General features: G+C 54.0%; 3 protein-coding genes across 8 annotated transcripts; 2 read left to right on the forward strand and 1 right to left on the reverse strand.

Annotated features, from left to right (window-relative positions):
- Positions 1-8488: 8488 nt before the first annotated feature.
- C19H19orf33 (chromosome 19 C19orf33 homolog) lies at positions 8489-9364 on the forward strand. Its single transcript, XM_068528697.1, has 4 exons — positions 8489-8621; positions 8743-8837; positions 8963-9055; positions 9202-9364. Exons 1-4 carry the CDS (start codon positions 8600-8602, stop codon positions 9325-9327), a joined length of 336 nt encoding a protein of 111 aa, XP_068384798.1. The 5' UTR covers positions 8489-8599; the 3' UTR covers positions 9328-9364.
- Positions 9365-9471: 107 nt separating this feature from the next.
- On the reverse strand, positions 9472-19697 carry YIF1B (Yip1 interacting factor homolog B, membrane trafficking protein). 6 transcript variants are annotated; one of them, XM_068528052.1, is made up of 9 exons: positions 19610-19697; positions 18176-18226; positions 12755-12993; positions 12569-12673; positions 12362-12440; positions 12171-12228; positions 11000-11155; positions 10823-10916; positions 9472-9838 (listed from the first exon to the last, which is right to left on the reverse strand). In XM_068528052.1, the coding sequence occupies exons 3-9, from the start codon at positions 12956-12958 to the stop codon at positions 9683-9685; spliced, it is 852 nt and encodes a 283-aa protein (XP_068384153.1). In that variant the 5' UTR covers positions 12959-12993; positions 18176-18226; positions 19610-19697; the 3' UTR covers positions 9472-9682. The 6 variants fall into 6 exon arrangements, with proteins under 6 accessions (XP_068384153.1, XP_068384154.1, XP_068384151.1 ...); XM_068528053.1 differs by lacking the exon at positions 18176-18226 and having other exon boundaries at positions 19610-19694; XM_068528050.1 differs by lacking the exons at positions 18176-18226; positions 19610-19697 and adding an exon at positions 17039-17160.
- KCNK6 (potassium two pore domain channel subfamily K member 6) lies at positions 19320-27992 on the forward strand. The gene is made up of 3 exons (XM_068528048.1): positions 19320-19880; positions 26609-27001; positions 27167-27992. The coding sequence occupies exons 1-3, from the start codon at positions 19379-19381 to the stop codon at positions 27388-27390; spliced, it is 1119 nt and encodes a 372-aa protein (XP_068384149.1). The 5' UTR covers positions 19320-19378; the 3' UTR covers positions 27391-27992.
- The last annotated feature ends 4 nt before the right edge of the window (positions 27993-27996 follow it).

Here is a 27996-nt window from a genome sequence, read left to right on the forward strand (position 1 = left end):
CTAGAGCCCGTGCTCCACAACAAGAGAAGCCACCACAACAAGAAGCCTGCGCACCACAACAAAGAGTAGCCCCTGCTCACCGCAACTAGGGGAAGCCCGCATGCAGCAACGAAGACCCAACACAGCCAAAATAAAATAAATAAAAAATTAATTTTAAAAAAAGGTAAAAAAATCTTAAAAAAATTTTTGGTCAGACCACACTTTTTTTTTTAATGACCCACTTTGGCATCCATGATTTTTTTTTTTTTAATTTATTTAAAAATAAATTGGAACAAAAAGACAATAAGCCCTCCTTTCCTTGACCCTTCGTAGAAATCCCTTCAGGCCAAAAGGCCACATTCTGTACAGACATACCTCCTTTTATTGCAGTTCGCAGATACTGCAGGGGTTTTTTCTGTTTTTTCAGTTTTGGGGTTTTTTTTTTACAAATTGAAGGTTTGTGGCAACGCTGCGTTGTCAGATGATGGTAAGCATTTAAAGTATTTATTTTTTATTTTTTTAATGCTATTCTTGTCTGCTTACATTCTTCTTATTTATGTATGTATGTATGTATGTATGTATGGCTTTGTTGGGTCTTCGTTTCTGTGCGAGGGCTTTCTCTAGTTGTGGCAAGCAGGGGCCACTCTTCATCGCGGTGCGTGGGCCTCTCACTATCGCGGCCTCTCGTTGCCGAGCACAGGCTCCAGACGCGCAGGCTCAGTAATTGTGGCTCACGGGCCGAGTTGCTCCGCGGCATGTGGGATCTTCCCAGACCAGGGCTCGAACCCGCGTCCCCTGCATTGGCAGGCAGATTCTCAACCACTGCGCCACCAGGGAAGCCCTAAAGTATTTTTAAATTAAGGTATATACATTGTTGTTTTAGACACAATGCGATTGCACACTTAATAGACTATAGTGTAGACATAACTTATATATGCACCAGGAAATCAAAAAATTCATGTGACTTTATTGTGATACTTGCTTTGTTGTGGTAGTCTGGAACTGAACACACAATATCTTAGAGGGATGACTGTACATTGGGGGAAAGGCTTGTGTCCATTAGGGTTTAGAAATCTATTACAGAAGCAATTGGCTAAATACCTCATCCAGTTAATCCCCCCCAGCCTCTCTGGTCCATGGTAGACGTTGCTCATGGATTCTGGCATTCTCCCTGCCAAGCCTTCCAGGCAGCCTGGTGCTCCAGGCCCTCACTGTGGTTGACTCAGAGTTGGTGAACAGGTGCCATATCCCAGACAAATTGGGACACCCGCCCCCGTTCCCCTCCCCGCCCCCCCGCCCCCCCCCCCCCGCCTCCCCAGTGCTCCTCAAGAGCCTGTGGTCCAGGGAAAGAGGGCCTAGACATTGGGAAGAGACTCTCCGCCTACCACCCGCCTCCAGGTGTGCAACAGCAAGCAGGTCACTTAACTCCTTTGAACCTCCGGTTTCCTCACCTGTAAGGTGGGTGGATGTGAGGGTCACATGAGATCATAGATGTCAGGTTGCCCATGGTAAGTGGTGGCCACCTCTGCCCACCTACCTGTGTCCTCGTTCCTCCTTAGTAGTCGGTGGTTCTTCCCTACACCCACCCTGCCACCCCACGAGCAACTCTCAGGTCCACTCATGTATCCCTTTGGATTCAGGAACCTCAGACCCACTGATGCCTCTGGCCTTTCTCTACCTGCTTGAACAAGAGTTGTCTCTCCTTCATGTGAAGGACAAAAGTAGTGTGTTTGGATTTGAAAAGAAACTGTTGGGAATCACTTCACTTTTTTCGTTGTTTTTTTTTGCCGTGCCATGTGACGTGTGGGATATTAGTTCCCTGACCAGGGATCGAATTTGCGCCCCCCGTATTGGAAGCTCAGAGTCTTAACCACTGGACCACCAGGGAAGTCTGGGAATCACTTAAATAATTCTACTGCAGTAGGAAGATCATGAAGTGAATTCTCCTAACACCATCAAGGCCAGTCGAGTTTTCGCAGGCTTTTCATAGTGTACCTTTATATGTTTCTGATGCAGAAGTTATCTCTGTGACTCACTTCTGCCAGAATTTGTCCTGTTCTGTCTTGTGGTTTGGGAGGCCCCGTGGCTCCACTTGCTCCTGGCAGATTGACAGCATGGGGCCTTGCGGCGCTCCTTGTCTGCCAGTGGTGTCTGTCTCCCTTCTGTACTTTTCCGGGTTACGACGCTGCTCTTCCAGTCTGGTCAGCCACCTCCTGCCACGCCACTATGGCCCTTGAAACTAAACTGCCATGTTTTCCACTTTCTAGACCATTTAAAGGCTGACGTTGGTCCTCTTTTCGTTGCAAAAGCTGCCTAACAATAGGCCAGTAGCCAAGGTGTTCAATGGACATTTCATGGCCTTTGTCATCCTCAGAGGTGGAATGGACTTCTGAAAAATCAACTCAACAAAGATCTCTACCTCTTCCTGGTCCATACACTTTAGTAAGGTAGTTTGGTCACTGAATGTGTTTGTCACCAGAAAGGATTTATCTCTATCTCCTGGGTAAAGATCAGGTCAAAGGGGTTGGGAGTTACATAGGCTATTTCGAAAATTTGGAATTCTACCCTCATCATTCCTGTGTATGATGCATCTTTCTTCCCCCTAACAGCAAGCCCAGGTTCGCCTGGTTGGTGCACCCTCTGGGTGGCAGCTGACCAAAGGGGGGCCTCAGGAATTAATTCTGGTTCAGCCTCCGAGATTCTTTCTTGGATGACTAGTCCCAGGTCATGAAAACAATGACCACTTGGTCACTGAGTGCCCTGCCTGCCACGTCTCCCTACAGTGGCCCACGTGTTCTCTGTAAATTTGTAAAAATGCTTGTTCCATTCACATCTGACCTTTCCAAACAAAAGGTCTGGGTGTGAGTAGGTGATGATAGAAGAGGTAAAGCTATACCTTCTGGGATGGGAGTCACACTGATTTCGTGTCCTCGGAGGGAGAATAACAACCTGGCACCTGGCAAGGGAACACCTCAGACCCCAGGAGGTGGGGGGGAAGGAGCGGTGTAATCAGTGCTCTTTCTGTCCTCTAGATCCAACACTGCAGCCTGCCAGTCCATCACCTGGTCCGCCTGAGCCCTGTAGCAGGCAATGTGACACATAGACCCAGCCACTCCTGAACCATTCTGCTATACCCGATGCCAACAGCAGCAACGCCTGAATGTGGGCCCCACCCATAGACGTTTACAAACACATGGACCTGCTCAGCCTTGTTCTAATCTGGCTGATAACAAAAGCACACACTTCTGATGCCAAGCAGCTCCGGGCTATGCCATGTATGGCAATTGAGGCTGCAGCTACTCATGGCACTGCCCATGTGGCTTAACCAAACCAGTGCAGTGGTGTTCCAAGTCAAGTTTAATAACAAATCCTGAACTGGAGTGTCTTGTGCCCAGTACTCTGCGTGTTTGCATGTGGGAAAGAATGAGTCACGATGTCTCTCCATTGGGCATGAGGACCTGCTCTGGGGCCTTGTAATTATTGGCAGTGACACCAAAGATCAACAGGTCGGTCTGAACTCCCTTGTGGGGTTCCTAATGGATAAGAGACTAGCCTTTGATTACATCCCGGCTGTCTGAAATAAGCCCTGCTTGGTCACAGCTTGATGAGTCCAGGACACTGGATGGCAGATTGGCCTCATCAACAGGAGTCACTGCTACTTGGAGTCCTGCTGACAGTAATTAAATGCCGTATGAGACAAACTGAATTTGGTCCCAGCCTCAGTCAAGTTAATCCATCAGAGCAGCTGATAGAATGGCATACGCATGTGAAAATTCATCAGAAGCCAGGAGAGGTGCATTGTTTGGAAAGACAGCCCTCCACGGGGGTCTCCTGCTTCTGCGTGTCTTGCTGGGTGTTCCAAGAACGCACAACCCTGACAGCTGTTTACCTGGGCCATTCTCAAGGCTGGGTCTGCAGTGAGAGCACCTTGAGGGATGAGGTGAGGTGAGGTAATGGCTCCCTCTGGGACAAAGAGCAGGCTTGCCTCCTGTCTGCTATAAAGCGGTGTCTACCCCACGCTCAGCATCCCTCTATTGTAATGCTACCAGTCCCCGCATGTGCAGTGTCCATCTGGACCTCCGCTTTGCCCCCATGGGGCAGGGGAGGCCAACACACAGGTCGATGCTTATGCTGCTGCTGTAACAAAGCCTTTTGTCTCTGACTCAGGAGTCTCAAGGCTCCTGCCAGCGCTTTGGAAACAGTTACAAGGCTAATTTTAATTTATTAGCTTGTAAATAGAATAAAATCAAGTCCCAAACACAACAGTCAGAGGGGTGAGGCCAAGCTTGGGTTTCCCTAGCTGGGCTGTCAGCCCCTTGGCACCTCCTGAAGGAGGCTCTGTTGAGATTTTCTGATTATTAGTATTCCAGAACATCCAGGGCCAGTGCAGCGTTTCTGTCTTGTGGGGAAAGAAACTGAGTCCCTGCATAGTGTGTGCTTAAGGTCATCCATCTCCTGGGATGTGGTTAGGTTCAAAGAAAACACTCCAGAACAGGGATTATGATGTTTGTAGGACTGGGGCACTCTGGCCATGTAAGCTTCAGGAAGAAGACGAAGCCAGGCCTTCAGCAGTTTCTCTTCCAACTAGCTACGTCAGTCCACAGACGTGCAGGAGCACCGGACCCCCATGGAGGACTGTCTCTTCCAGCACTCCGCTCCTTGGTCCTATACCCCTAAAGTTGGCATCCAGAACTCTCTTCCTAAACTGCAGTGATTAAGTAAAAACTTCAGGGTTGGAGTGACCCTCTGAAGCGTGTCTGCTGGTGAAATGCTGGAGAAAAGGTAAGCTGATCTTAGCAGTGAATGACATGGGGATTGCAGGCCAGTTGGGAACACAAGTCTCTTTTTCCTACAAAGGAGAAGGCATTGTTTATACCCATAGGACCAAGTCATTTTAGGCAGAAATAATGAGGAAACAAGCAGGGGAGGGCAGTGCCATTAGATACCAGGAGCAGGCAGGGCCTGGGGAAGACAGGCATCAGCTACTGTCTCTGCTTCCATTAGCCATGGAAGATGAGAACTGAATGGCAGGGAACTCACTTTTAAAGAGCAGATGGACACGCCCTTGTCGTAGGGGGGCCCTTGTCTCACCTACGTTTTTCATCCAAGTATTTATGTCCACCTTCCCAGCTTTAATCTCGCCTCCATTTATAAACCTTCCGGAGTAGGGGAGTAAGGGAGGGACACTTGCTGCCGACAGGCAGTAGTGATAGGCTCCCGTGTCCCATTTCCCTTTCTTCCTTTCAGTAATAGAAGTCCCCAGGTTTTAGTGGGTATGTGGCTGCCCAGCTAGAAACTCGCTGTTTCCCTGTCTCCCTTGCAGCTGGATGTGACCAGGTGTCTAAATCCCGACTGAAGGGATGTGTGCTGCCTCCAGGTCAGGTCCTTAAAAGGAAGTGGTGTGCCCTCCACTTGCCCTTTTCCTTCCTGAGAACCCGATGGTGGGGGCCAGCCTCCCCACAGGCCCAGGGGCGACATCCTGGAGGGATGCAGAGCGTCCAGACAGAGGGAGCCCGGTCCCTGGATGGTCTTGCAGAGTCACCCACTCACCTGCTCTGGACTCCCACCAGCTCAGGTTTTCGTGGGAGAGAAAAGTGAAGCTCTCTTGTTAAGCCTCTGTCTTCAGAGTCTCTGAAAGCTGCCACATCCTAAATATAATATAGGAGCGAATAACTGGGGGTCTGAAGGACCAGGCCGAGGTCTCCCTGGACCCATTCACTCACTCACCCCACAATTTTATTTAGCACAGCAGTGAAGAGCTACTACTTCCTCTTGAGTCTGGAAGGTCTCACACTGCTGTCCCACAACCTGCTAGCCCAGTGTCCTACTGTACCTTTTAGGGCTCAACTACATATAACATGGGGATCCTATTGCCAGTTTCTTAAGGAATCATGAGACTGCGTTTGTGAATCATAATAAAAACTAACATTTATCAAGTATCTATTTACCTTGTCCCAGGCACGCTCTGTGCAAAACCATTTACCTTATGAGGTTAAGTTCCATTTGACAGAGGAGGACAATGAGGGCCAGACTGACTAACTTAATGGTCCACAGAACAGTAAGGGGTAGAGCAGGGATTCACCTGTAAGCAGACTGACCTCCAGAACCCAAACTCGTAGCCACTCTAAGCTTGCTCTAACCTGCCGTTACCACACTGCCCGGCATCAGGTAACCTAATTCACCAAGTGATAGGGAGCACCAACTCTGAGTCACACCGTTCCAGGCGCTGAGCAAAGCAACGAAGCTCCCACCCTCCTGAATTTATGTTCTGCCAGGAGAGACAGGCACTTTCGCTCACATCCTGCACACGGTTGTCGGCAAAGCCGCAATCACTGTTCACCTCCTCTTCTCACTCAGAGTAAAGACCAAAAATCTTTGATTTACAAGACATTCCACCACCCACCCCAACCATCCCTCCTCTTCTACCTCTCTCCCTCCAGCTCTTCAGATACACAGGTACATTCCTGCCTCAGGGCCTTTGCACTTGCTACTCCCTCTGCCTAGATAGGCCTCCATGTGCTTGCATGGCTTGTTTTCTCACCTTCAGATCTGTACTCAAGAAAGACTTCAGTGAGGCTTCCCTGGTAACTCTATCTGAAATCCAGCGTCTCCCAAACATACTACATAGTTATTCCCTGGTCCCCCTTCTTGCTGTAGTTTTCTTAACACATATTACTTTTTTTAAAAAAAAATAGAGTTCATTGAGTTATAAGTTACATAAAACCCATTTCAAATATACAATTCAGTGATTTTTAATAATTTTACCAGGCGGTGCAACTATCACCATAAATCCGTTTTTGAACATTTTCATCCCCTTCCCCCCAGTAAGATCCCTCAGGGCCATTTACAGCTAATCGCCATTCCCACACTCAGCTCCCAGCAACCACTAATCTACTTTGTCTCTCTAATTGCCTTTTCTGAATACTTCATATGAATGATATCATACAATATGCAGTCTCTTGTGTCTGGCTTCTTTCACCCAGCATAATGTTTTTGAGGTTTATGTAGCTGTAGCGTATGTCAGGAGTTCATTCCTTTTTATTGCTGAATAGTATTCCATCGTATGGATAGATATATCACATTTTGTATATCTATTCACCAACTGATGGACAGTTTGGTTTCCAGCTTTTTCTAACATACTCTACATTTTGCCTTGTTCCCCCCACTAGAATGTCAATTCCATGGGGCTGGAATTTTTGCTGGGTTTGTTCAGCTCTGTGTCCCCAGAACTTGAACTGTGCTGGACACATTGTAGGTACTCAATAAATATATGCTGAAGGAACACGTGAGAATAAAGATAACCTGAGAGAGTGGTAAGCAAGGGCTATCTATGCTGGCCACGAAGCAGGGGAAAGGGGATGGAGTGACGAGGCTCTGTGGAGCCAGCAGTCAGGGCAGTCTCCTCTAAGGAATGGACTTTGGAGCAGAGACCTGAATGCACAAGGCTGATTACTGCACGCTCATCATCATCCGGAGGCCTCAGCTATCTGCTCCTGCCTAAATGCCAGCCTTGCCTGCCACTCCTGCAGGTCCAGGCACCCAACTTGGCAGCAGGGCTGGGCTGCAGAGGGACTCCCAAGGACTCCTAGCCTCACAGCCATCGGAACAGATGACGCAGGCCCCAACTCCTCGCTGAGCCTAACCTGGGCCCTGCGCAGTGTGGGGAGGGAAGGCTGGGCTCGCCTGGCTGCCCCTTCTGCTGAGTGACCCCCCCAGGGTGAGACAAAGGGGCCAGGCACAGCCTTGGACTTGAGCTACACTGCCTGGGTTCGAATCTCAGTTCTAGCCTGTTCATAAGGGGCTAATTTTGTCCCTTGTCATCTTAACTGGTCCTTCCGTTTTCTCATCTGTAGAATAGGGATAGCAACCGTAGCTACCTTTTACTTAAAAACCAAACATTATTTTATAAGCACTTACTCCTTGTAACTGTGTGCAGGCATGGTTGTGGGAAACTAATCCATTTGATTCTTACAAGAGCTCCATATGATAGCTGTCCTTTACAGATGAGGAAACTGAGGCCCAGAGAGGGGGAGTAACTTTCCCCGGATCCCTCTGCTACTAAGTAATACAGATGGGCTTCCAATCAGCAGACTGGTTCCAAGTTCATGCTTTTCACTCCTCAGACACTGCTTCTCACCAAGCCAGAGGCATTGTTATAGTGAGTTAATGTATCTGAAGCCCTTGGAACAGCGGCCCCAGGCACGTAGGAAGTACACAAGGAGTGTCGGTATTATCACATAAAACAGAGGGCACGGGGAGGCACCCTCCCTCTCATTTCTTCAAAAGCAAGGACCTGACCCTTTTAGGGGAAGCTAATAACAGCTCTAGCCCCTCAAATCTGCAACTGCCCACACATTCCTCCCCCAGCCCCACCCACCGCTCACTTGCCAAGGCTCACTGGGTGGGTGGTGGTGCGGGGGAGACAGAAGTTAACAGTCCACCCTCCCCATTTCCCAGAGGACCAGTTGGGCGGTGCTGGGGAGGGGCCGTGAGTCAGGGCTAAGGATTCTGAACAAAGGTCTCGGGTGGGGCTCCTCAGAACTTCCGGGGCCGGCCCACTGCCTCTCCCCAAGGCCCGTCCCCTGCCTCTGGCCCTGCAGACGTACCTTCTCTCACCACCATGGAGGTCGACCTGTCGGCAGGTGCGCTCCTGGGGAGTGGGGAGCTTGAGGGGCAGGGGGCCAGACTCAAACCCAGGGACTGCCTCCAACGGGGCATCCCCTGCGCTTGCACCAACGCACCCAATTTCTCTTCTCTCTGCAGCCCTGAAGTCCACCTCCAAGAAGCCCCAGGGGGCAGGCCAGGTGGGAGACCCCAAGCACGCCCCCGCCAAAGTTCAGGGAGCTGATAACCTGAAGGTAAGTCACTTCATTCTTAGGAGGGTGTTTCTGACCCCAGGGCCCCGGTAGGTCTGGGGCCTCCGACATGGGGGGATGGGAGCTGGGAAAGGGGTCCCCTGCCTCACTGCCATGCCTCCGACTAGCATCACCACGGCCACGGCCACGGCCACGGCCACGAGCACGGAACCTCCTCAGATTCCAGCTGCAGCTCCAGCGACTCAGAAAATGAGGCGAAGGTAAGAGGCTTACCCCTCTCTAGCGGGTGCCCGGCGCCCCAGGTGAGGGCGGAGTCCCAGCCAGGAGTTCGGGCCGACGTCTCACAAGCGAACCCTCTCTCTCCTCTCCCTCCACCCCCCCCACCCCCCCGCCCCCCGCCCCACAGCCCGGCGCTGCCGGCTCCGAGCAGCACAAAAGCGCCCCGGGCAAGGTCAAGAAGCCCAAGGTGAAAAAGGAGAAGAAGAAGGAGGGCAAGAAGAAGGAGGGGAAGAAGAAGGAGGCTTCCCACTAACGGGCCTGGTCGGGGCTCATTAAACCTTCTCTCGGTCTCCAGGTTGCCTTTTGTCCCCGCCCCGCCCTTCCCCATCCCCATCCCCCTTCCCGGACCGGGCCTGCCCCCTGCTGGGCACCGCGCGCCAAGGAGAGGCTGCCCACGCCGTGCCCATTACGGTTTATTGTTTCTGGAACAGTGGCCGCACTGCTGGGGGGCGGCCTGTGCAGCTGGAGATCTCAGCACCTCGGCGAGGATGGGGAGGGAGGGACTCGGGCGGCGGGGCGGACCCTGTGGCCGGCAGGTGGCCGGGAGATGAGCGGCGGCAGCGCGGTGGCCACCGGAAGCAGCAGCTGGAGGCGTCGCGGGGCCGCCCTCACCGCACCAGGTGGAAGGTGAGCCAGTACATGAGCAGGGGCTGCGCCGCCGCCACGGCCATGGTCAGGTACATGCGCAGCTGGTTCCGCGCCCCACGCACCGGGATGCCCTCGGCCGCCGCCTCGGCCAGGATCTTCAGCCGCAGCGTCCGGATCTGGGCGGGGGAGGGGTTCACTCTTGAGCCCGGCCTCCTTCCAGACTCCAGTTTCCCCACCCCTCCACAGGGCAGCTGCGCTCAAGTCTCTGCTCTTGAGGAGCCTTAGTTTCTCCCAAACCTCCTAACACACGCGGAGGACCTGCTCCTCCTCCCAGGCCTTGGGAGAAAATGTGAGGGTTCCAAACTCAAACGCTAGGCGAGGCCTCGTAAGTGAGTGAGGTGAGGAACTTCACTGTGAATACTCCACCTGAGGGGATGGCCAGGCTTGGCCCTTTGGCCGCCACCAGCTTGTGTTGACCCTTGACAATTTTTCAACACAAGCCAGAAATGCCTTCTTTTTCTTCTTAACTTTTCCCCCCACCCCCTCCCCCACCAGAATTTTAAATAATGACATCTAAGTCGAAGTTTATCTGGGCAGATCTGGCCCACCAGCCACTAGTTTTTGCCCTCTGCTCCGCACACTGAATCCTCCCAGTACCCTGACGTGCAATTAGCATCATCCCCATTTTACAAAAGGCGAAGCAGGTTTAAAGAGAGGAAGTGATCTGCCCAGGATCGAGCGAAGCCTGGGTTCAAACCCAGGCCTGGTGGATCCCAGTGCTCTTAACCAGCACCTCCACTCCAGCTGGATGAACTCTCAGAGAAGCTACTCTGAGGATACTGAACTCTTTTCATCCTAAAGGAAATTCTGGTAGGAAAGCCCATCATGCAAGGAGAGTGGAGTGAGGGTGAGAGCCCACTCTAGTAGCCTGGCTGGCGCCTCCTCTTCCTTCAGGACCCCGCTTGGACACCCCCTCCTCCAGGAAGCTCTCCGGACCCTCAGGCTAGGGCAGCCACTCCAGGGCTCCTCAGTTCACCAGCGTGGGGCCTCTGGTCTAAACTCCCCACCTGACATCCCCTGCTTGGATGCCTCCAGGGACCCCCAACTCTGCCCAGGAGGCCTGTGCCCTGAGTCCCCTCCTTCCCTGAGCCCCAGCTCACCATGAACACAAAGATGGACACACAGCACCAGCCCAGCACGAGGTAGTAGCCAATCTTTCCAAAGAGCAGGCCCATGAGGACCCCGCCAATCATCCTGTGGGGGAGAGGGGAAGGCTGGTCTGAGGAAGAAGCCCCAGGGCTGGGGGCTGGCAGTGGGAAGGCGGAGGGGGTACTCACCCAACATATTTGTAGCCCAAGAAGGCCACCAGGTCGATAGTGGTGAGGTCTGTGTTGACAGTGACAAGGTAGAGGCTGAGCAGGATGGCCAGCACCTCCAGTGTCAGCCAGGCCAACGCCGAGCTCGCCTGCAGCCCCAGGAGGTCTGGGGAGAACCTGTCAGCACCCAAGCTCTGTCATTCAGTTAGCTGGCTCAGACCCTCCCTAAGCATCTGCCTGGGGACAGCCTGTATGGGCGGGGGCGGGGCGGGGCATGCTGGAGACCCGGCAGGGACCAAGATGGATCTGGGCCCTGTCCTGGAAATCCCATTCCCAGTGACAGCCCAGAAAGGTCAGGGCTGGGATGGGGGAAGCACAGGGCAGGGGAGGTGTGTGACCCCGTTGGGAGGTGGGTATCAGACACTTGAGCTAAGGCTTGAAGGAGTAAGGAGCTGATTGGGGAAGAAGGACCTTAGTCTCTGCCATATCCCCAGTGCCTCAACAATTAATTGACTCTAATGACAACTGTGTTCCATGCCGCAAAGGAAATGGACAGGGGTCTATGAGTGAGAGGTGAGGGCCTGACGCAGGCTGGAGGGTGGCAAGGCTTCCCTGAGGAAGTAACGTTGCAGTGGAGACATCATGAGTAAACAGTGCTCAGCAGGTGATGCAGGGGAGGAACACACTCCCCAGCAAAGGGAACTGATGTGCAAAGGCCCTGGGGAGGCAACCCAGGTCCTCTGGAGAAACAGAAAGAGGACCAGAGTGGCGCAGCAGAGTGAGGGAGAGGGGCAGGCAGTGCCAGGCTAAGGAGCTGGGGCTTGGTCTGGGGACAGGGGAGCTAGGGACAGCTTCTGAGCAGGGGGGGACATGGCCAGGCTCACCTCTCAGCCAAGACCTTCCTGCTGGAGTCGGGGTGCAGGGGGTGTGTGGGGGCCGGGCAGCTGGTTAGGAGAGGCCGGGGAAGGATGGGTTTAGTGTCATCCAGCACAGGCTGTGGTGATGGGCTGCGCACGGGTGGGAAAGAGGAAAGGGGCAAGGGTGACCCTGAGGGTGACCCTGCGGGCTCTGTCTTGGGCTAACTGGGAACACGGTGGGGCTCTTCTGAGGCAGGGAAACCAAGAGACCTTCCTGACTGCCCCTCAGCTCCCCCAAACCCCACACCACTCTGCCTACTCCAGGCCTCTCTTACCTATCCTGGGTCCCCAGCGCCAGGCCAGCCACCAAGACGTAGGTGATGAACGCCATGGCTATGAGAGGGAGACACACAGACACTAGTCAGAAGAAGAAGGACCATCCAGGGCCTCCGGGCACCTAAACCTCTGCCCGAGACAGGCCCACCCAGAGGGAGGAGGGCACCGGGCCGTGGTGGGTAGGGTGAACCTGGAATGTAGAGGTCAGGCGCGTTGACGTCAAAGCGCGGGGCCACTGGTGTGTCCTGCTGGTACTGCACCTCCCAGTCCTGTGGGGAGAGCGGAGGGAGCAGGCAGGACGCAGAGCTGGGCTCCTGGCCCGCCTACAGGCCCTCTCTCACCCGCCCCAGCCTGACCCACCCCTGCCTAGAGGCTGCCACCCCGCTCAGATGCTCACCTGGTGCAGGTAGGGGAAGAAGAGCAGACCCAGCTTTTTGCCCACATACATGGTGTCCACGGCGAAGTAATACTTGAGCTTGGTGACGGGGATGAAGCGGTCGATCTGGGGAGGCAGAGCGCCAACCTGAAGCCCTGGCCCCAAGGCCCCTACCTGCCCCCACCCCCACCAGCCCGGCCCACTCACGTTCTTATCCACCAGCTCCTTGCCCTGCGCGGCGAGGCTGCTCCCGTAGGCCATGGCCATGTTGGACACGGGATCACCCAGGAAGGCCGCCTGGGGCGAGGCGGAGGCTGTAGGGTAGCCCAGGCCGCCAGGCGCCCGCTGGGCCCCGTAGCCTCGGCTCTGGGCCGAACTCGTGTCATCGAAAAGCTGGTGGGGGTCAGCCATGCCTGGCTGGGACACAGGTACCCTCCGCTTCGAGGCTGCAGGGGGAGAAGGGTGGGGAGCCTCATTCATTTTGCAGGAGCTCTCCCTCCCACTTCTGCCGCAGTGGGGCACTGGTTTTGCTGTGAGATGGGTTGTCTAGTCAGGTCTGGGCGGCCTCTGCCTGCCATCCATCCATCCATCCATCCATCCATCCATCCATCCATCCAAATAACAATGATGATGATGAGGACGACGATGACGGCTACTATGTACTGGGGTTGACTGTGCACAGAATCCTGTGCTAAGACTCTTACAAACAAGGTCTCTAGACAGACCTTCTCCCTTCACGTTCCCGCTTACTCATCCAGCTCCAGCCACACCGGCCTCAGTGCTCAGTGAACGCACCAGGCACATTCCCACCTCAGGGCCTCTTCACTGGCGGTTCCTCTGCCTGAATGCTCTTGCCCCAGACATCCTCAGGGCTCCTTCCTCTCCTCGAGGTCTTGGCTCCGTGGGGCCTTCCCCAGCCATCCTGTCTACAACTGCATCTCCCTTGGTGCCACCCCCTCATCCCTCTTCCCCACTTCATTTATATCCACAGAACTCAGCACCAGCTGACATACTAGCTGTTTAATTTATTTTATTCACTGTCTGTCTCCCCGACTCAAATGTGAGCCCCCCCCCAGCAAGGTGAGGAGCTTTGTCTTGTTTGTGGCTGAAGCCCCAGCCCCTAGAACAGGGTTAGAGTAGGTGCTTGATAAAAACCTGATGAATGAATAAATGGCCATGCCCATTTTACAGATGTGGAAACCGAGGCTCAGACAGTCTAAATGACTTGTGCAAAGGGCCAAATTAAGGGAGTGACAGAGCAGGATTCCAGCCCAGGTCACCCTGTTAAATATTGTAATAATTAAACCCCAGCTGAGCACTTAAACCACACACCAGGCCGTGTTCTAGACACTATGGATTAACTCACTTAATCCTCACAACAATCCATTTTGTGTTGGTGAGACTATCATCCCATTTTACAGATGGGAACCGTGAGCCCCAAAGAGGCTCAGGCCCTTGCCCAGAGTCATACAGATGGTGTGAAGCAGAGCCAGGTTTCAAGTTTTCAAAAGATCCCTCCGCTTCATGTGGGGAACAGACTGGGAAGGCGGGGACAAGATGAGGGGAGAGGAGGGGAGGGGGGAGGAAGCTGCTGAGGTGGTCCAGGTGGGAGAGCAGGATGGGGCAGGCAGGGGTGGGGTGGGGAGGGGAGGGGCTGCTTCTGGCGAATTTTGGAGGTAGGAGAGGCAGGATTGCTGGAGGTGTGCTTGGCTGCGGTAGGGTAAGGAAGATGAAGGAATCCACACTTCTTCCCAGATTCTGGTCTGAGTGATCCGAGTGGATGGGAGTGCTGCCTACTGAGATGGGGAACATGGAGAGGGCAGATTTGAACCCAGCACTCGGGCTCCAGCACCCTGACCAGTAAGCCATGCCACCGCAGCAAACATTTACGGAGCTCTTCCTCTGTGCCAGGTGCCACAGTGGGAACAGGGTGGTAGGATTACAATGGGATGCGGGAAAGGAATCACATAATCCACGTCATGACTTTCTCTGCACCTCAATTTTCTCCTCTGCAGTATGGTGTCAACACTCCAGGGCAAAGTGACATAAACTCCTCAGCCCCTGGCCTGGCCCATAAAAAAGTGGTCCATCCCGTCACCTATTATTAATAACTAGCCCCTCGACTCTTCCTCTTCATTATTTGTAGCCTGAAAACAGACCCAGGTAGTCCTCTATCCCAGAGCAAGCAGCACTGGCCCCGGCCCACTTGTCCCCAAGCACCACTTCTCTTTTCCCTCTCCCACTTCTGGCCAAAGGGCTGGCTTCCTGAAAGCTTTAGTGTAAGCACTTCCTCCCTCTTTGTCGCCCCCTCAGCCCTTGGCATTTGGGCTTCTGCTCTCACCGGTCCCCTAAATGCCTCTGCACTACCAGGCCAAGGCTGTTATTCCACTCTCCTCAGACTCAAGCTCCTCGGCAGCACTGAGGCCCTTGCTCCAAATGCCAACCTCCAACTCTCTGCTCTCTTGGCTTCTGAGACACTGTACTACCTCTTTCTCTTTCCTGTCGGAGCCCCACAAACATCGACTGAGCACCTCTGTGGGTTAGGCTCTGCTGCACGCGAGGTGGATACAGCAGTGAACCAAAAGGGAAAAACTCCTGCCTTCATGGAGCTGATGTTCTGATCGGTCCCTCTCAGTCAATGATTTCTCTCCAGCTCCCTGAATTGTGTGCCCCAATTTTCCACCCTTACCCTTGTCTTCTGTCTCTCACCTAGGGCAATCTCACCACACCCATGGCTTTCGCAGACACCCACCCTGTGCCCTGGGCTGTCTCTAGCCACCACTTCCTGCCAAGGCCCCAGGGCCTTTACCTCTGACATCAGTTCTCACCCACTTGGTCTCAATGTTACCCTCCCTTTTCAGACTCTGTCATCTTGCACCTGAATTAAATGTCCTCCTACCAGCTTGCCCTGTTCATTCTTAGCCCCAACAACGTCCTTTCCAGTCAGCAGCCAGAATGATCTTTTTAAATGTAAAAGAGAATATTTCATGCCCTCTGCCTAAGATCGGTGCCCACTGTGCTGAGAATAAAATCCAAATGCCTAGGAGGCCCTGCATGACCCAGCCCTGCCAACCACCCTGGTTTGCTACCTCTCCTGGGACTCACTCCACCAGTCACAAGGGCCTCCTCCTCTCGGGCCCTGACCCTGCCAAGCTCCTCGCCCCCTCAGGCTTTTGAACATACAGTGCTATCACCTTGGAACACCTTCCCACAATTAACACCTGCCAATACAGCACTCAGGCCTCAGCTCAAAAGATTCCTTCTCAGAGAGACCTTCCTTACTCCTCAATATAAAGCACTAGCCCCACACTGTTCTTTCTCATAATATCCAGTGGTTCTTTTTTCTCTTCCAAGTACTTGTCACAATTTCTGAATCTATATTCATTTGTCTACTTGCTTACTCAGCACAGGCCTCCCACGCCTTTCCCACACACCATAAATCCCCTTCCCCGGGCTAATTCCTCATCATGCAATGTTACCTCTTCCAGGAAGCTTCACTGACACGGCTGGGCTGGGTCATGTTTCCTAATCTGGGCTAACACAACACCTCCATCCCAGCCATAACCACTCTGATTGTGCTTCCCCCATCCCAGCCCTGACCCCTCTGCCTGCTCTTCTCTTATCACAGCTCCATCACGCTAGACTGTCGCTGTCTTCTGCTCTGTACTGGTAAGCTCCATGAAGACAGGAACCAGGACTGATGGGCACGGCTGTATCCCCAGCATCGCCTACCACAGGGCCAGTCAGGCATCTTACAAAGGTTGAGGGAGGAATGCATGCATCACGTCTTAAGGCCTCCTCAACCCCTAGTCAGTTTCCGGCTTATTCTCTTTACAGTTCTAATCACTCCCGAAATTATCCTGCTGCCTAGTTTGCTTCCAAGTTTAGTGTCTGTCTTCCCACTAAACTCTGAGCTGTAAGTTGCCAAGTTGCTGGTTACTACTGGGTACCCAAATTGCAGCACAGGGCCTGGCACAAGGGAGCTGAAGTAAGATATGCTGAATGAATAAATGAGACACACGCACACTCCCGAAGATGAAGAGGAATTTAAAGAGAGATACAAATTCACAGACATGGGAAAAGGGGATTAACAGCACAATAAACACAGGTTCAAATCTTAAATGAGGGGTAAACACGGCCCTCTGCGATCACGCAGGGCTATGAACACCGTCCTAAGGTGCGTGGGCAACAGCCCAAGGCCACGGAAGGGTGGGGAGAGGACAGACGGCTAACTGACAATGAATGAAAGTCGCGTTTTTCTGCACATCACACAATATCCTGCTCAAACTTGTTTTCTTCTAAATGAATTTCCTAAAGAAAGGAAGAATCGAGTCCAATGCGCCCCCTACCCGGACCTGGCATCCCTGCGCTGTGCACACCTCGTAGCTCCAGAGCCCTGACCTCGTGACCTCCGACCTGCGGCGACCTCGCCAACCGCCGAGGCGGCCCCGCCACGCCCCGCCCTCCCTATCTCCTCGGTCGGCCACGTACGCCACTTACGCTGCCGGGGCGTCCCCGCCGCCGCCAAGCCTGCCGGGTGCATTTTTCCCTGCCGCCGCCGCCACCGCCACCGCAGCCCCAGCCACGGTTCGAAATGTGCCCGCCCGGCTCCCGTAGCCACGCCTCATCGGCCACACGACAGCCAATGGGCGTCACGATCGCGCAGACGCCACGCCCCCACACGGAGGCCCAGACAAGCTGGCGGGTAAGAGGGGAGGACTGGAGGCCGGTGACGTTAGGCGAGAGTCAGGCCTGCAGGGCAAGGAGGGCGGAGCCCGGAACAATCGAAGGAGTAGGCGGTGTCGTGCATGATGGGAAATGTAGGTGTCGAGCGAAGAGGGCGATGGGAAATGGAGTTCTCTATAGACAAACGCTCAATTTGGCTCTTGAGAACACTGGGGAGCGAGAGAAGGGTGTGGAGCAGGAGAGGAGAGACCCGTTAGTGTTCCCCAGGGGCTAAGCGGAGTTGTGCGGGCTCTAGCGCTTATACAGTTTTGGCAGACTTTAGGTATTAGAGTGATTATTTAGAGGGAGAAAAGGATATCCAACAAGTTAGGTAGGAAGAACCAGGTGTCTTTCCTCAAGACGTATTGTTAAAAAACAAAATTAGGGACTTCCTTGGCGGTCCAGTGGTTAAGCCTCCGCGCTTCCACTGCAGGGGGCGTGGGTTCCATCCCTGGTTGGGGAACTAAGATCCCACATGCCAGCGTGATGCGGCCAAAAAAAACCAAAAAAAACCCCACAAACAAAACAAACCAAAAAACCCCAAACTAAACCGAGTAAAATTTCTTAAATTAATTTTTTATTGGAGTATAGTTGCTTTACTAAACCGATTAAATTTGAAGACCTATGGGATTTATTCAAAAATTTATGAATCCGGCAACATCCCATCTAGTAAATAGAACGGAGCTTGAAGGAGTTGTACAAAATGGAGGTTTTTTTATAGAAGGAGGCAAGGAAGTTATTAGCAAGAGAAAAGAAAGAATTATTTCAGGCCAGGTCACCTTCTTTTGGGGGGAGGGTGAGAATCTATCTTATAGAATACCTCTTCTTCCTTTGCGGGGGTAGGGGGGTAGGGGTGGGGGCGTGGGGAGTGTAGAAATGGTGAGGTCCCACATGACAGATTACCTCGCTGGTGCTGACCAGGAAATTCCAGACTGGCCGATTAAGATTACCTTCCTGGGGAAGGACAAAATTGCAGTTAGGTCAGATGTTAAAATCTAGGTTTGGTATCATGGGCTTTAGCACTAGTGACGCCATTTGGGGTCTGTGGTTTTCTCTTTAACAACATCTTTAGACATTTTCCCAAAAGGTCATAAAAATGCTCCTGTGTTGCAACCTGGTTTCCCTGGTTTGCCAAAAAACATTATAACCCCCAGCAAGTGAGCACACACAGGCACACCTGCAAGTGAGGAGCCCTGAACATTAAGCTACCTTAGTCTCTCCTGTCTCTGCCCTCCGTCTCCCCCTTTATCTAACCCTGTCTCCCCCTCAGCCTCCCCTTTTCTGTACCTCAGTCTCCTCCAGTTATCTCAGGCAAAGATAATGGTAGAAATGACTTCTGGGGAGTGATAGCTCTCCGGAAGGATGTCAGCAAGTGACCGTGTCACTGTGGCTTTCCCTTTCCTCCTCTGAGACACTGTCTTTTCTGGGGACCTTGAAGACTGCTCTGGTCTCTCAGTTATGACTCCTGGCTGCACAGTCCTCTCGGCTTCACCATCCCAGCCCCTGTCGCTCTGCCTGTGCTTCCCTTATCACAGCCCTGACCCTCTGGGCTGTCACTCTGTTGAAGTGCGGGGAGCCCCCCCACCCGAGGGCAGGGCCCAGGGACTGTCTTGGTCACTGCGTGTCCCCAGCATCACCCAGCAAAGCGCTGGGCACAAAGTGAGGGCTGAGCAAAGATTTGGTGAATAGCTAAGGATCCTCACTCTGTGAGGGCACAGGTGACACCTGGCCCTGTGGTGTCCCCCTTTGTGAGTTAGACAGGGGTTCTCTCCAGGTGGACGCAGCCCCACTCCAGAACGCACGACCTGGCGCGTGGAGCGAGGGCTGGATTTCAGTTTGTCCCCTTGTCCCCTCAGCCACGCGCCCCGGTGCGGCGCACAACATTCGCAGCCTTGAGCAATGGCCCTAAGGAGTCGGGGAGCGACTCCTCGGTCCGCGAGCCGAAAAGAGACTTAGGATTCTCTCTGGCGTAGGGAGCCGCGGCTCCGGGGAGGAAGCAAAGGAAGGAAGGGGGAGGAAAGGAAGAATACCCCTAACCCAAGCATCCCTCCGGTCTCCTGGGTCCGGGAGCGCCGGGCTCCTCCCTCTCGGTCCTCACACCTGGCGATGGGGCGTGCCTCAGTTTCCTCCACCCCCGCCCCTCCCCTTTTTCCTCTTCTTCCTCTTTGGGGCGCCGGGGGCCGCACGTCAAGCACTCCCGGAACTGAAGCTGGGCGCCTGGCGGTCGGGAGTCAGGGGCCACGTCAGCGGGGCGGCCGGGAGCTTGGCGAGCCGGCCGGCTGCGCCATGCGGCGGGGAGCGCTCCTGGCGGGCGCCCTGGCGGCGTACATCGCTTACCTGGTGCTGGGCGCGCTACTGGTGGCGCGGCTGGAGCGGCCGCACGAAGACCGCCTCCGAGCTGAGCTGCAGACTCTGCGCCAGCAGCTGCTGCAGCGCAGCCCGTGTGTGGCTGCCCCCGCCCTGGACGCCTTCGTGGAGCGGATGCTGGCGGCCGGACGGCTGGGGCGCGCAGCGCTTGCCAACGCCTCGGGGTCAGCCAACGCCTCGGACCCCGCCTGGGACTTCGCCTCGGCGCTCTTCTTCGCCAGCACGCTGGTCACCACCGTGGGTACGTGAGCGCCGCCCCGAGCCCCCGACCCGGGACCCCCCGAGCCCCCGCTTCCCTAGGGACCCAGGAGCCGCCACGAAATACCCTGATCCCGGCGGATCATTCCCGATCTACTCTGAGCCCAGGATCCCCTCAAAACCCCCCAACGAGGACCTGGGACCCACACTCATGGGCTCCTCCACCTTGGGGAGCCCCCATCCATGCCTTTCCTCCCAGTAGGAAATCCACCAGTTCCCTCGGGGACCAGAGCCACCCTCAGAGTACCTTCCGGCGAGCATCTGGGACCTCATTCCTCTGCCTTAACTCCCTTGGAGACCCGGGTCTGTCCAGTCCCCTCTGGGCCTAGAACTACCCTCAGAGACCTCCTGCGAGAACCCCGGACCCTCTGCCTGAGACCCTTGCCCCATCTGGACTGGGACCTCAGCCATGCTGAGCCAGCTGTCTCTGGCTCAGACCACCATCCCCTCCAACACTGTCTCCTGGTTCTCCAGATACGTCCTTCTGGGTTGCCCCTTGGGAAGCCTTACCCCAATCTCCTCCTGACCCTGGTGCCCCAGTGAGGACCCTGAATCTCCAGACCCTCTCCAGGTGCTGTCCCTAAAGACCTTACTGCCAGTAGACACCCCTCAGCCAGAACCTGGGGCCCCTATCTCAGACTTCTACCCCTCTGGACCTAGACCACTCCCCAGCAAGGGGCCCTGCCCTCCTCCTGACCAAGGACCACCCCGACCCTCATACTCCCCTGCAGGTAGCCCTGACTCCAGACACAGGGCCCCTCTTCACATATCCCATTCCATCTTAACATCTTTGTATTGAGGAGCCCTCAATGCAGGGTTTTCCTCCTAATAGGGACACCCCTGTTCCCTCTGAACGTGGGACTTCCGATTCAGCAGCCCCCAGCTATGGAAGTGTGTGAGAGAACTAGAGCACCTTCCAGGAAGGGCCGCTGACTTTCCAACCAGAAGCCCCGTAGCCAGGACTCCCACGCCTCCAGTCCCAAAACGGCACCAGCAAAAACCCCTACTGTTTTCCAAGCCAGGGACTCCCCATGGGGACCCCTTTGTTTATTTATGTTGGCCATCGCAAGGCATGCGGGATCTTAGTTCCCTGAACACAAACCCATGCCCCCTGCAGTGGAAGTGCGGAGTCTTAACCACTGGACCACCAGGAAATTCTTTGCAGACCTCTTTGAACCTGAGGACCCCTAGCTGAGACTCTCACCACTCTCTGGACCCTGACACCCCTCGTAAGAACCCCAGAACCACCTGGGACCCCAGCGCCCTCCACACACGCTGCCCCTGAGAGCAGAATCGCCCCCCTCCCCAGGATGCCAGCCCAGGGAGTCGGCTCTCTGCACCTGCTACCCCTCCCCCAAGAGCCCCTGCCCAACCTGAATTTCCCAAGAAAGGGAACCTCCAGGGGACCTGGGACCCCTTCAGTCTCCTCCAGACCCACAGCTGGGACCTTTCTCTCCACCCCAACCCTGCTGTAGTCTGCTTTGGACCTGAAGTTCTCCCTCCATCAAGGACACTCCAGGCTCTCTGTACCCCAGATCCCCACCCCCCGCCACTGTCCACTCAAGACCATTACCACTTTCCACCCTTGACACTCTCAGCCAGGACCTGAGACACACACCCCCCTCCCATCATCCCCGTAGCATTGTCTACCCCCATCATGTCCCCTCAGGCATCCTTGGGCTCAGAAGCCCCCTCTGCCTGAGGATTCCCCTCCCAATCCCATTTGTGATCCAGAAAACACCCCCACTGGTGCCTGTCCCTCTTCTTCCTCTGGACCCAGGACCCCAGCCCCAAACCAGGATTCTTTTCAAACCAGGACACTGGCCTCTGATTTCAGATTACTGACTGGACCCCACAGATCCCCTTCTCTGGACCCCTACAGCCTCAGGTGGGACTGACACCCCCTCCCAGCCCTACCCGGGAAATCCCTCACCTCGGGGCCCCTCAGACCTGGAAAATCCCTTTGTTGTCAAGCTCTGCTGGTCTTCCCACAGCCCCTCCCCAGCCCCCAAACTTCCTGTTTGCCTCTTTGCTAGGATTTGGATAGGGGAGGTGGCTGGGGCCCGGCTAGCCCAGACCCCTAACTCCCCTTCCCTGCCGGCAGTAGCAGGCAGCCTTTGCCTTTTGTGCCTGTCATTGTTGTGTGGCTCAGCAAACCAAGGCCCGGGCAGCAGGGCTGGATGCTTCTCACAGACTCTTCCCAGTTGCTGGCTGGGCCTGCCCGACCTGCTCCCCGGCTTCACTCTCCCTCTGTCTCCTCCCAGATCCTGGCTTCTGAGAAGCTGTCCCAGGCAAGACAGGTGAAGAAGCCAAGCTCAAGGCAGGCACCGTCTGGGTGATCTCTAGTCGTCAGTGTCCTCCCTCATCTCATCTGTAAAATGGGGATAATAACACTCCCTACTTCACAGTAATAGCAATACCTGGTAGAGGACTTAACCACATACGGACTTTAACTCACTCAGTACAATAAGCCTTGTGAGGCAGGTACCATTAGTGGTTCTATTTTTTAGCAATAGAAACTGAGGCCCAGAGAGGTTGGACAACTTGCCCAAGGCCACACAGGTAGGAAGTGTAGCGTGCGGTTTTGAACTGAGGCTGTCAGGCCTCAGAGTCCCATGCTGTTAACCAACACACCACACTACCTCCTAGGCTTGCATGAATGAAGGAGGGTGATGTATGTATATTGTAAAAAAAAAAAAAAATTATTCTGACATTCGTTAAAAATGGTAGGTTAGGGCTTCCCTGGTGGCGCAGTGGTTGAGGATCTGCCTGCCAATGCAGGGGACACGGGTTCAAGCCCTGGTCTGGGAAGATCCCACATGCCACGGAGCAACTGGGCCCGTGAGCCACAATTACTGAGCCTGCGCGTCTGGAGCCTGTGCTCCGCAACAAGAGAGGCCGCGATAGTGAGAGACCCGCGCACTGCGATGAAGATTGGCCCCGACTTGCCACAACTGGAGAGAGCCCTCGCACAGAAACGAAGACCCAACACAGCCATAAATAAATAAATAAATTAAATTAAAAAAAAAAAAAAAAAAAAAAAAAAAATGGTAGGTTATTGCAGCAGGGGAGAGAGACTGAACTCAATTCCGAATATAGCAAAGACAGCTGGAGATTTAGAGCTGAGAGCAAAGTGAAGGGGTCAGTGGATGGAAAATTACTAAGAGGAGACATGGAAGGTAGGGGGATTCTTGCTAAACTGGCTTAATAGGATTCTTGCTAAAGACTGGCCAAGGACTTCGATATCAGTGGTGGATGGTGAGGAATTTGATCAGATATCAAGAGTGGGGGGATTCTCCCTAAACCAGCTGAGGATTCCTGCTAAAACTGGGCTTAGTCAAGAAGAGGGCTCAGGACTTTCCTGGTGGTCCAGTGGTTTAGACTCTGCACTTCCAATGCAGGGGGCGCAGGTTCGATCCCTGGTCAGGGAACTAAGATCCCACATGCCGCGCGGCACAGCCAAAAAAAAAAAAAGGAAGAGGGCTCAGAGGAGCCTGACTAAAATTTGGTCAAGGTGGGAGTCTGTGTCCATGTGAAGTGCCGGTAATAATAACTGAGATTGACAGAGCCTCAGTTATTATTATTGTTGCTGGTGAAGCCGGGAGCCCTGAATGTATCTGGAGAAATGGAAGACCATACGTCATTCAGAGAGACACCTCTCCCACAGCGTCCCTGGTCTTGTCATAGGCCCTAGTCTTCTGAGGGGTCTTGTCATAGGCCCTAGTCTTCTGAGGGGTTTTGTCATAGGTCCTAGTATTCTGAGGAAGACCTGGGGCCTGGAGCTGGTCCAGGCAGCCTTGCTGTGATTGAGGCCAGGGGTGGAGGAGTCGGGCTCACCTGCAACTGGGGATGGGGGGAGGGAGCGAGCATTACAGTCATGCTAACTCTTTCTATGCCCATGCTAGGTGCTACACCCCGTCCCAACCTGCATTTGAGGAAGGCATTGTTTATGAGGCCATTTTGCAGTACTCTGAGGAAACTGAGGCTCAGAGAGGAGAAGTCACTTGGCCAAGGTGATGCAGGGACCAAATAACAAAGCACCGATTTGGACTTGGCTCTTGGAGGTAGCAAGTTGAGGCTCACAGCCCCCATTCTATTCTAACTTTATGATTTTTCTGTTTATAAGGATTTCGTGTCATCTGCAAACCTGTCATTTCAGCTAGGCTGCTGGAGTTTCTCTATCAAAAGCCTTGTATTAATGAAGCTTGGAGCCATAAGTGATAAACCTCAAATAACAGCTGCTTAAGTAAGATGGAAGTTTATTTCTTGCTCACATTCAAGGGAGTCAGTCCAAGACCAGAATGGTGCTGCATGGTCAGAGACCTTCGTGTTCCTTCATAACTCCTGGGCACGGTTTCCATTCCCAAGCTCATCTCATGGTCCCAGATGGCTTCTCACCTCCAGCCTTCACATCTGTGTTCCAGGCAGCAGGAGGAGGGAGGAAAGAAGGAAGATAGGCATCTCCCTTTCTCTAAGGACACTTCCTGGAAGTTGTTTCCTTCTTTCATATATACCTCATTGGCCATAAATTATTCCAGAGCCACACCTAGCTGCACTGGAGGAGGGAATGTCTTTATTACAGGTGGCCACCTGTCCAGCAAGAACTAGAGGATCCTTTATTTTTCCCTAGTTTTTTTTTTTTATTGTGACAAAATACACATAACATAAAATTTACTATCTTAACCATTTTTAAGTGTACAGTTCAGTGGTATTAGGTACATTCATATTGTTGTGCAACTATCACCACCATCCATCTCCAGAACTCTTCTTATCGCGCAAAACTGAATCTATACTCTTATATAATAACTCCCCATTTGCCCCTCTCCTCAGCTACTGGCAACCATTATTCTACCTTCTTTTTCTTTCTTTTTTTTTGGCTGTGTTGGGTCTTCGTTGCTGCGCACGGGCTTTCTCTAGTTGTGGCGAGCAGGGGCTACTCTTTTGTGGTGCGCGGGCTTCTCATTGCTGTGGCTTCTCTTGTTGCGGAGCACGGGCTCTAGGCACGCGGGCTTCAGTAGTTGTGGCACGCGGGCTCAGTAGTTGTGGCTCGGGGGCTCTGGAGCGCAGGTTCAGTAGTTGTGGCGCACGGGCTTAGTTGCTCCGCGGCATGTGGGATCTTCCCAGACCAGGGCTCCACCACTGCGCCACCAGGGAAGTCCCCGTTCTACTTTCTGTCTCTATGATTTTGACTACACTAAGTACCGCATATAAATGGAATCACAGAGGATTTGTCTTTTTGTGACTGACTTATTTCACTTAGCATAATATCCTCAAGCTTCATCCACGTTGCAGCATGTGTCAGAATTTCCTTCCTTCAAAAGGCTGAATAATATTCCATTGTTTGTATTTACATTTTGTTGATCCGTTCATCCATCCATGGACACTAGGGTTGTTTCCACCTTTTGGCTATTATGAAGAATGCTGCTGTGAACATGGGTGTACAGGTATCTCTTCAAGCCTCTGCTTTCAGTTCCTTTGAGTATATAAAAGCCAGGGGATCCTTTTGTGTGGAAGACGGGCTCAGGGGAAAGCCTGCTCGTATGTGCAATGCCTCCACACTTTCTTACGGGTCACAGGGCAGAATCTGCAGTCTTTTGGGCAAGACATTTTACTGTCAACATAAACCAGGCCCCTTACCACTCCAGTCATATCTCTGACCCTTTGGTTTGCTTTATTTGGGAAATCAAAAGAGATTTTAAATTACACATTGCCAAAGTGATCCAGTTTCACCCACACCTGAATTCCCCTTTATCGTGTTTCTGTTTGCAGAGCTCACACCCACCCTGGCCTTCCTGTGTTCCCATGGTCTCCGGGAGCACAGTGGGGCTTGTCACACCCATTTTAGAGTAGAGGAAACTGAGGCTTTGAGCCAAGGTGAAGCCTGCACCCTTTATTCATTATTTTGACTATCGATCAAGTGCCCACTCTATGCCAGATACCAGGGCTACAGTAGTGAACAAAACAGACAGAAGCTCCTGCCCTCCCGGAGCTGGCACCCTGTGGGGAGACAGACACTAACCAAATAAATAAACCATATAGTATGCTAGAAGGTGTTCAGTGCTATGAAAACAAACTAAAAAGAAGAGTTGGGTAGGAGGGTGTAACAATTTAAAGTGGTGAGGGTGTCACTGAGAAGGTGACATTTGAGCAGACCTGAAGGAGGGGAGGAAGGGAGCCATGTGGATACCTGGGGGAAGAGTGTTCCACCAGGAAAGAACAGCCAGCGCAAAGGCCCTGAGGTGGGAGCGCGCTGCCCTGGATTGTGTGGTGCCCCGTGGGTCACCATAAGGACTTTGTCCTTTTACCTGAGATGGAGCCACAGGGGGACTCTGAACAGGGGAGGGACATGACCTGACTCACGTGTTCACAGGGTCCCTCTGGCTGCATGAGGGGAGAAGGGAGACCAGGCAGGAGGCTGCCGGGTAGACAGGACCAGGATGGAGCCGTGGGGTGGAGTGGGGCGAGTGGGTGGGTTTTGGATCTGTCTGAAGGTTGAGACAACAGACAGAAAGTGGGTGTGAGTGACAAGGGAGTCGAGGACGACACCAGGTTCTTGGCCTGAACAGCAGGAAGGGTGGAGGTGCCATCACTGGAGATGAGAGACTCTAGGAGAGGTGGGTTCGAGAGTGAAATTAGTCCTTGGTTTAGAGTGGCCACAGACCCCGGAGTGGATGCCGAGTGGGCAGAAGGATCTCCCCCTCACTCCCACAGGCTACGGGTACACGACGCCGCTGACCGACGGGGGCAAGGCCTTCTGCATTGCCTTTGCGCTCCTGGGCGTGCCGGCCACCATGCTGCTGCTGACCGCCTCGGCCCAGCGCCTGTCGCTGCTCACCCACGCGCCCCTGTCCTGGCTGAGCCGGCGCTGGGGCTGCCACCCCCCGCAGGTGGCCCGCTGGCACCTGGCGGCCCTGCTGGCGGTCGTGGTGACCATCTGCTTCCTGGTGCCGGCCGCAGTCTTTGCCCACCTTGAGGAGGCCTGGAGCTTCCTGGACGCCTTCTACTTCTGCTTCATCTCTCTGTCCACCATTGGCCTGGGTGACTATGTGCCTGGAGAGGCCCCCGGCCAGCCCTACCGGGCCCTCTACAAGGTGCTGGTCACAGGTGAGTGGGGTGGCTGGCCGGGGACCGAGGGCCGGGTCTGAGGGGGACCTGGCCCCAACCCTGGGGGGAGTTGAAAGTCATAGCCCCATCCTCGGGGGTCCTGTAGCCCCACGGCCATGACCTGGAGGTCTGAGTCCACCCATCGCCCCTCTGCCGTCTCTGCAGTCTACCTCTTCCTGGGCCTGGTTGCCATGGTGCTCGTGCTGCAGACTTTCCGCCGTCTGTCTGACCTTCATGGCCTCACAGAGCTCATCCTGCTGCCCAATCCATGCCCTGCCAGCTTCGACGAGGATGGGGACGATCGGGTGGACATTCTGGGCCCCCAGCCGGAGCCACACCAGCAATTCACCGCCGGCTTGCACACTGACTACGCCTCCATCCCCAGGTAGCTGGGGCAGGCGCCGCGAGGCTGCGGACCTGGCCTGCGGCTGAGGGGCCCAAGGGACTGGACTGACAGACTAGCACGTCCACAAGCACATGCCAGTGTTCCCGAGGCCCTGCCTCCGCTATCCGTCTGTCCTTTGTCTTACCTGCCTGAGCACCACCCGGATCCAGGAACCAGCACTGCCTTGTTTCCCCTGCCCCTCCTCTCACCTCCCTGCACACTCTGTGCTTCCCTGGCTTTCTCACCATCTCTGTCTTTCCCTCTCCCCGTCTCTTTGTTTCTCATTCTTTTACTCACACCATCTGCCACTCACCACCTGCTGATTCTCCCAGGCTCTGGGCTCGGACTTCATTTCAGGTGCTAGATCAGTCACTCCACTTTGGCCAAGTGACCGGCCCTCTCAGAGCCTTGATCTCCTCATCTGTCAAGTGGAAAGAGTATATTCACTCATTCAGAACTCCCTCCTGTGTGCCAACCCATGCTGGGCAGTGCTAGGGACATAGTAGTGTTCCAGATGGTCTGGGCCCTGCTCTCATGGGGCTTGCCATCCTGTAAGGTAGACAGACCTGTCCCCACACAGTGACAGTCCATAACAGGCAGGACTTCAGTG

The sequence above is a fragment of the Eschrichtius robustus genome, chromosome 19 (assembly GCF_028021215.1).
Source record: "Eschrichtius robustus isolate mEscRob2 chromosome 19, mEscRob2.pri, whole genome shotgun sequence".
Lineage (NCBI taxonomy): Eukaryota > Metazoa > Chordata > Mammalia > Artiodactyla > Eschrichtiidae > Eschrichtius > Eschrichtius robustus.

Bases quoted from the DNA above. Each gene is read 5' to 3' on its own strand.
- C19H19orf33 (XM_068528697.1), top strand. From the start codon at position 8,600: ATGGAGGTCGACCTGTCGGCAG. The intron at 8,622-8,742 runs GTGCGCTCCTGG...TTCTCTCTGCAG, and splicing joins GGAGGTCGACCTGTCGGCAG to CCCTGAAGTCCACCTCCAAG. The intron at 9,056-9,201 runs GTAAGAGGCTTA...CCCGCCCCACAG, and splicing joins ACTCAGAAAATGAGGCGAAG to CCCGGCGCTGCCGGCTCCGA.
- KCNK6 (XM_068528048.1), top strand. From the start codon at position 19,379: ATGGGGCGTGCCTCAGTTTCCTCCACCCCCGCCCCTCCCCTTTTTCCT. The intron at 19,881-26,608 runs GTACGTGAGCGC...TCACTCCCACAG, and splicing joins CACGCTGGTCACCACCGTGG to GCTACGGGTACACGACGCCG. The intron at 27,002-27,166 runs GTGAGTGGGGTG...CCGTCTCTGCAG, and splicing joins CTACAAGGTGCTGGTCACAG to TCTACCTCTTCCTGGGCCTG.
- YIF1B (XM_068528049.1), bottom strand. From the start codon at position 17,090: ATGCACCCGGCAGGCTTGGCGGCGGCGGGGACGCCCCGGCAGCGTAAG. The intron at 12,441-12,568 runs GTGAGCATCTGA...CTCTCCCCACAG, and splicing joins TCTTCCCCTACCTGCACCAG to GACTGGGAGGTGCAGTACCA. The intron at 10,917-10,999 runs GTGAGTACCCCC...TCTCCCCCACAG, and splicing joins TTGGGCTACAAATATGTTGG to GATGATTGGCGGGGTCCTCA.